This window comes from Salmo salar, chromosome ssa03, assembly GCF_905237065.1.
Source record: "Salmo salar chromosome ssa03, Ssal_v3.1, whole genome shotgun sequence".
Lineage (NCBI taxonomy): Eukaryota > Metazoa > Chordata > Actinopteri > Salmoniformes > Salmonidae > Salmo > Salmo salar.
In genome coordinates, this window is record NC_059444.1 from 101,214,405 (window position 1) to 101,221,904 (window position 7,500).

Below are 7,500 nucleotides of genomic sequence, written 5' to 3' on the forward strand. Positions count from 1 at the left end.
TTTCTGGAAGTGCCTTCTGATGAAGATCATCAAAGCTAAGTGAATATTTATAATGCTATTTAGGATTTTAGATGACTCCAAAATGGCGGGTATCTGTATTGCCTGGTGTATGTTTCTGAGCGCTGTACTCAGATTATTGCATAGTGTGCTTTCCCCGTGAAGCTTTTTTGAAATCTATCACAGCGGTTGCATAAAGGAGATGTTCATCTATAATTCTTTGAATAACAGTTTAATATTTTATCAACGTTTATGATGAGTATTTTTGTAAATTGTTGTGCTGATTCACCGGCAGTTTTGGAGGCAAAATATTTTCTGAACATCACGCGCCAATGTAAAATGCTGTTTTTGGATATATATATGAACTTTATCGAGCAAAACATACATGTATTGTATAACATAATGTCCTATGAGTGCCATCTGATGAAGATCATCAAAGGTTAGTGAATATTTTAGCTGTATTTTTGGTTTTTGTGAAGCATGTCCTTGCTTGGAAAATGGCTGTGTGGTTTTTCTTGTGAAATTTATGTCCTAACATAAGCAAATATTATGCTTTCGCCAATAAGCCTTTTTGAAATCGGACAATGTGGTTAGATTAACGAGAAGTTTATCTTTAAAATGTTGTGAAATAGTTGATTGTTTGAGAAAATGAAATTATGAGATTTTTGCTGTTTTGTATTTTGCGCCATGCTATTTCACTGGCTGTTGAATAGTGTGTCCCGCAGGTGGGACGGTCACATCCCACCTAGCCCATAGAAGTTAAGCAGACCACCATAGTCCCTATGCCCAAGAACACAAAGGTAACCTGCCTAAATGACTACCGACCCGTAGCACTCAGGTCTGTAGCCATGAAGTGTTTTGAAAGGCTGGTCATGGCTCACATCAACACCATTATCCCAGAAATCCTAGACCCACTCCAATTTGCATACCGCCCTAACAGATCCACAGATGATGCAATCTCTATTGCCACTCCACACTGCCCTTTCACACCTGGACAAAAGGAACACCTATGTGAGAGAATGCTGTTCATTGACTACAGCTCAGCGTTCAACACCATTGTGCCGTCAAAGCTCATCACTAAGCCAAGGACCCCGGGGACTAAACACCTCCCTCTGTAACTGGATCCTGGACTTCCTGACGGGCCGTCCCCAGGTGGTGAGGGTAGGTAACAACACATCCGCCACGCTGATCCTCAACACAGGGGCCCATCAGGGGTGCGTGCTCAGTCCCTCCTGTTCTCCCTGTTCACGCATGACTCCACGGACAGGAAAGAATCCAACACCATCATTACATTTGCAGATGACACAACAGTGGTAGCCCTGATCATCGACAACGATGAGACAGCCTATAGGGAGGAGGTCAGAGACCTGGCCGTGTGGTGCCAGGACAACAACCTCTCCCTCAACGTGATCAAGACAAATGAGATGATTGTGGACAACAGGAAAAGGAGGACAGAGCATGCCCCCATTCTCATCGACGGGGCTGTAGTGGAGCAGGTTGAGAGCTTCAAGTTCCTTGGTGTCCACATCACCAACAAACTATCATGGTCCAAACACACCAAGACAGTCGTGAAGAGGGCACGACAAAACCTTTTCCCCCTCAGGAGACTGAAAAGATTTGGCATGGGTCCTCAGATCTTCAAATTGTTCTACAGCTGCACCATCGAGAGCATCCTGACTGGTTGCATCGCTGAGGAAGGCCCTAAGAATTGTCAAGGACTTCAGCCACCCTAGTCATAGACTGTTCTCTCTGCTAACGCACGGCAAGCGGTACCGGAGCACCACGTCTAGGTCCAAGAGGCTTCTAAACAGAGTCTACCCCCAAGCCATAAGACTCCTGAACAGCTAATCAAATGGCTACCCAGACTATTTGCATTGCCCCCCCTCTTTTACACCACTGCTACTCTCTGTTGTTATCATCTATACATAGTCACTTTAATAACTCAACCTACATGTACATATTACCTCAACCAACCGGTGCCCCCGTACATTGACTCTGTACCGGTACCCCCTGTATATAGCCTCCACATTGACTCTGTACCGTAACACCCTGTATATAGCCTCCACATTGACTCTGTACCGGTACCCCCTGCATATAGCCTCCACATTGACTCTGTACCGGTACCCCCTGTATATAGCCTCCACATTGACTCTGTACCGGTACCCCCTGTATATAGCCTCCACATTGACTCTGTACCGGTACCCCCTGTATATAGCCTCCACATTGACTCTGTACCGGTACCCCCTGTATATAGCCTCCACATTGACTCTGTACCGGTACCCCCTGTATATAGTCTCCACATTGACTCTGTACCGGTACCCCCCTGTATATAGCCTCCACATTGACTCTGTACCGTAACACCCTGTATATAGCCTCCACATTGACTCTGTACCGGTACCCCCTGTATATAGCCTCCACATTGACTCTGTACCGTAACACCCTGTATATAGCCTCCACATTGACTCTGTACCGGTACCCCCTGTATATAGCCTCCACATTGACTCTGTACCGGTACCTCCTGTATATAGCCTCCACATTGACTCTGTACCGGTACCCCCTGTATATGGCCTCCACATTGACTCTGTACCGGTACCCCCTGTATATAGCCTCCACATTGACTCTGTACCGGTACCCCCTGTATATAGCCTCCACATTGACTCTGTACCGGTAGCCCCTGTATATAGTCTCCACATTGACTCGGTACCGGTACCCCCTGTATATGGCCTCCACATTGACTCTGTACCGGTACCCCCTGTATATAGTCTCCACATTGACTCGGTACCGGTACCCCCTGTATATAGCCTCCACATTGACTCTGTACCGTAATACCCTGTATATAGCCTCCACATTGACTCTGTACCGGTACCCCCTGTATATAGCCTCCACATTGACTCTGTACCGGTACCCCCTGTATATAGCCTCCACATTGACTCTGTACCGTAATACCCTGTATATAGCCTCCACATTGACTCTGTACCGGTACCTCCCTGTATATAGTCTCGCTATTGTTATTTTACTACTGCTCTTTAATTACTTGTTACTTTGTATTTCTTATTCTTATTAGTATTTTTTATATATTTTTTAACTGCATTGTTGGTTAGGGGCTCGTAAGTAAGCATTTCACTGTAAGGTCTACACCTGTTGTATACAGCATTTCACTGTGAGGTCTACTACACCTGTTGTATTCAGCATTTCACTGTAAGGTCTACTACACCTGTTGTATTCAGCATTTCACTGTAAGGTCTACACCTGTTGTATACAGCATTTCACTGTGAGGTCTACACCTGTTGTATTCAGCATTTCACTGTGAGGTCTACTACACCTGTTGTATTCAGCATTTCACTGTGAGGTCTACTACACCTGTTGTATTCAGCATTTCACTGTGAGGTCTACTACACCTGTTGTATTCAGCATTTCACTGTAAGGTCTACTACACCTGTTGTATTCAGCATTTCACTGTGAGGTCTACTACACCTGTTGTATTCAGCATTTCACTGTTAAGGTCTACTACACCTGTTGTATTCAGCATTTCACTGTGAGGTCTACTACACCTGTTGTATTCAGCATTTCACTGTGAGGTCTACTACACCTGTTGTATTCAGCATTTCACTGTGAGGTCTACTACACCTGTTGTATTCAGCATTTCACTGTGAGGTCTACTACACCTGTTGTATTCAGCATTTCACTGTGAGGTCTACTACACCTGTTGTATTCAGCATTTCACTGTGAGGTCTACTACACCTGTTGTATTCAGCATTTCACTGTGAGGTCTACTACACCTGTTGTATTCAGCATTTCACTGTGAGGTCTACTACACCTATTGTATTCAGCATTTCACTGTGAGGTCTACTACACCTGTTGTATTCGAGCGTATGTGACTAATAACATTTTATTTGCTCCTATGAGCCATTCTGGTTCAGAATACTAACTTGACTTACTTACTTACTACCCCCAGGTTGCCAGGGTAACCTCCCCCAGCCAATCAGCAGTCATGGATGAGATGGATCTACCCCAGATGAAGAAGGAAGTGGAGAGCCTGAAATACCAACTGGCCTTCAAGAGAGAGAAGTCTTCCAAGACAGTCACTGAGTGAGTTACTACTACTACACTACTACTATTACTACACTACTACACTACTACACTACTACAAATACCAACTGGCCTTCAAGAGAGAGAAGTCTTCCAAGACAGTCACTGAGTGAGTTACAACTACTACACTTTACTAACATTTTAATAATCCGTTAGTCTGTGTTTTAGCTACTGACAGTGGGTAACAACCAGGGCTGTCCCCGATTAACAAAAAAAATCTTGGTCGACCGAAAGTCTTCTGTTCTTTCGACCAATCGAGTGGTCGACATTTTTAAAACGTCTATTTTTCCATTCATAGACACACCCTATGTGTTTTAATTAAAATCAACTATAATGCATTGAGCTTGTCTGATGCTTTAAACTTAATGTTTGATGAAATAACACACAAATGACTCAAGAGGGAGCCAGAGATCTAGATAACCAGAAGAACATTTTTTTTTTTAAATAAAAAAACTTAACCTGACCCAACTATTCTCTTCCTGTTGTATTCAGCATTTCACTGTGAGGTCTACTACACCTGTTGCAGATTCTGCCGTTACCCTCCTGAAGTTTCCCATAATAAGCTACACCAGGAGAAGGCAACCTTTCCTCATGTTGAATTACCATTTATCTGATCATTTCTACCTATCTGTATGCCAGTTATGGTTTTCGCACATTTCCGTGTGTAACAGTGTAGGTTCCGTCCCTCTCTTCGCCCCAACCTGGGCTCGAACCAGGGACCCTCTGCACACATAAACAACTGACACCCCACGAAGCATCGTCACCCATCGCGCCACAAAAGCCGCGGCCCTTGCAACGCAAGGGGAAACCCTACTTCAAGTCTCAGAGCGAGTGACGTCACTGATTGAAACGCTATTAGCGCGCACCACCGCTAACTAACTAGCCATTTCACATCAGTTGCACGTGGACAAGTTTCATTTCATTTATAATAACGTGTTCATATCTCAAAATATCATTGTCGTGTTGTAAATCAAAATTCTATCCAAATCTAAATGAAAATAATACAAACCTAAAAAGTAACTTTTATTGCCAAATATGGTAAAAAAGAATAGCCTACATAAAGCCAACCAATCAAAACATTGCAACCTGCAGGTAGAAAAAAAATCCTGATAAAAAAAAATTTCAAAAAAAATCCTATAAATCACATTGGCTACATATGGCCTGTCTGCAACAAACTGGACACATTGTATAAAATATTAACTTGAGTCCGACCAAGGAAATTTATAACATTGTATTAAAATATTCTGGGCCTTTAAGAGTTTCCCGACACGGCTGTTGGTTCTTTGAGCAAAGTGGATAAGAAGCAGTGCTTGACTTGGCCAGGAGCTGAGGTGGCACGTACCTGACCAGTAATAGGGGTTATTTGTTATTGTAGTTTGTTCAGGACGTGGCAGGGGGTGTTTGTTTTATGTGGTTCGGGGGTTTGTTGGGATATGTGTTTATGTAAGAGGGGTGTTTGATTTATGTGGTTCAGGGTTTGTTGGGATATGTGTTTATGTAAGAGGGGTGTTTGTTTTATGTGGTTCGGGGGTTTGTTGGGATATGTGTTTATGTAAGAGGGGTGTTTGATTTATGTGGTTCAGGGTTTGTTGGGATATGTGTTTATGTAAGAGGGGTGTTTGATTTATGTGGTTCAGGGTTTGTTGGGATATGTGTTTATGTAAGAGGGGTGTTTGTTTAGAGTATTCCAGGGTTTTTGGTTATTGTTCTATGTTTTGTATTTCTATGCTCTGTCTATGTTGTGTATTTCTTTGTGTTGGCCTGGTATGGCTCTCAATCAGGAACAGCTGTACTTCGTTGTTGCTCATTGGGAGTCATACTTAGGTAGCCCTGTTTTCACCTGTCATTGGTGGGAAGTTGTTTTTGCATTGCTGTGTGTGTGTGTGTAGCTTGCAAGACTGTTTGTCGGTCGTTCGTTCGTTTTCTTGTTTTGTTATTTAGTGTTAAATAAAAGTTTAATATGAGCACTCGACCCGCTGCGCCTTGGTCCACTACATACGACGACTGTTACATGAGTACCGGCACCTCAAATTATCTACTGCTTGAGCTCCTCTTCCTCCCTCTTCCTCTTACAGAATATTATCTCAAAAGTATTGTGTGGCTCCTACACCTAAATATAAACAGCACCAGCACCCAAAAAATTATTTAATATGATACGGCCTCTGCAGAAATCACGCCATTCATCCTCCTCGCGCTTCACCGAGCAGTGCAGAGCTGTTGTCAAGGAAGTTGTCAAGGAAGTGAGTTTGTGTTTAGGTCAGGATTTACCCCCCTCCCCCCCTGGTAACAACATTCTGTTAATAACACAGCCCTGGTAACAACATTCTATTAATAACACAGCCCTGGTAACAACATTCTGTTAATAACACAGCCCTGGTAACAACATTCTATTAATAACACAGCCCTGGTAACAACATTCTATTAATAACACAGCCCTGGTAACAACATTCTGTTAATAACACAGCCCTGGTAACAACATTCTGTTAATAACACAGCCCTGGTAACAACATTTTATTAATAACACAGCCCTGGTAACAACATTCTATTAATAACACAGCCCTGGTAACAACATTCTATTAATAACACAGCCCTGGTAACAACATTCTATTAATAACACAGCCCTGGTAACAACATTCTATTAATAACACAGCCCTGGTAACAACATTCTGTTAATAACACAGCCCTGGTAACAACATTCTATTAATAACACAGCCCTGGTAACAACATTCTGTTAATAACACAGCCCTGGTAACAACATTCTATTAATAACACAGCCCTGGTAACAACATTCTGTTAATAACACAGCCCTGGTAACAACATTCTATTAATAACACAGCCCTGGTAACAACATTCTATTAATAACACAGCCCTGGTAACAACATTCTATTAATAACACAGCCCTGGTAACAACATTCTATTAATAACACAGCCCTGGTAACAACATTCTGTTAATAACACAGCCCTGGTAACAACATTCTATTAATAACACAGCCCTGGTAACAACATTCTATTAATAACACAGCCCTGGTAACAACATTCTATTAATAACACAGCCCCGGTAACAACATTCTGTTAATAACACAGCCCTGGTAACAACATTCTGTTAATAACACAGCCCTGGTAACAACATTCTGTTAATAACACAGCCCTGGTAACAACATTCTATTAATAACACAGCCCTGGTAACAACATTCTGTTAATAACACAGCCCTGGTAACAACATTCTGTTAATTACACAGCCCCGGTAACAACATTCTATTAATAACACAGCCCTGGTAACAACATTCTGTTAATAACACAGCCCTGGTAACAACATTCTGTTAATAACACAGCCCTGGTAACAACATTCTGTTAATAACACAGCCCTGGTAACAACATTCTATTAATAACACAGCCCTGGTAACAACATTCTGT

The 7,500-nt window shown here is 42.4% G+C and overlaps 1 protein-coding gene across 1 annotated transcript in view; it reads left to right on the plus strand.

Moving 5' to 3' along the window:
• The window catches only part of LOC106568432 (guanine nucleotide-binding protein G(I)/G(S)/G(O) subunit gamma-13-like), a 24,795-nt gene that overhangs the window by 14,712 nt on the left and 2,583 nt on the right, over window positions 1-7,500 (plus strand). The window contains exon 2 of the mRNA XM_045715971.1: window positions 3,953-4,086. Coding sequence (XP_045571927.1) covers window positions 3,989-4,086 — 98 coding nt within the window. The 5' untranslated portion in view covers window positions 3,953-3,988. The remainder of the gene's footprint in view (window positions 1-3,952; window positions 4,087-7,500) is intronic.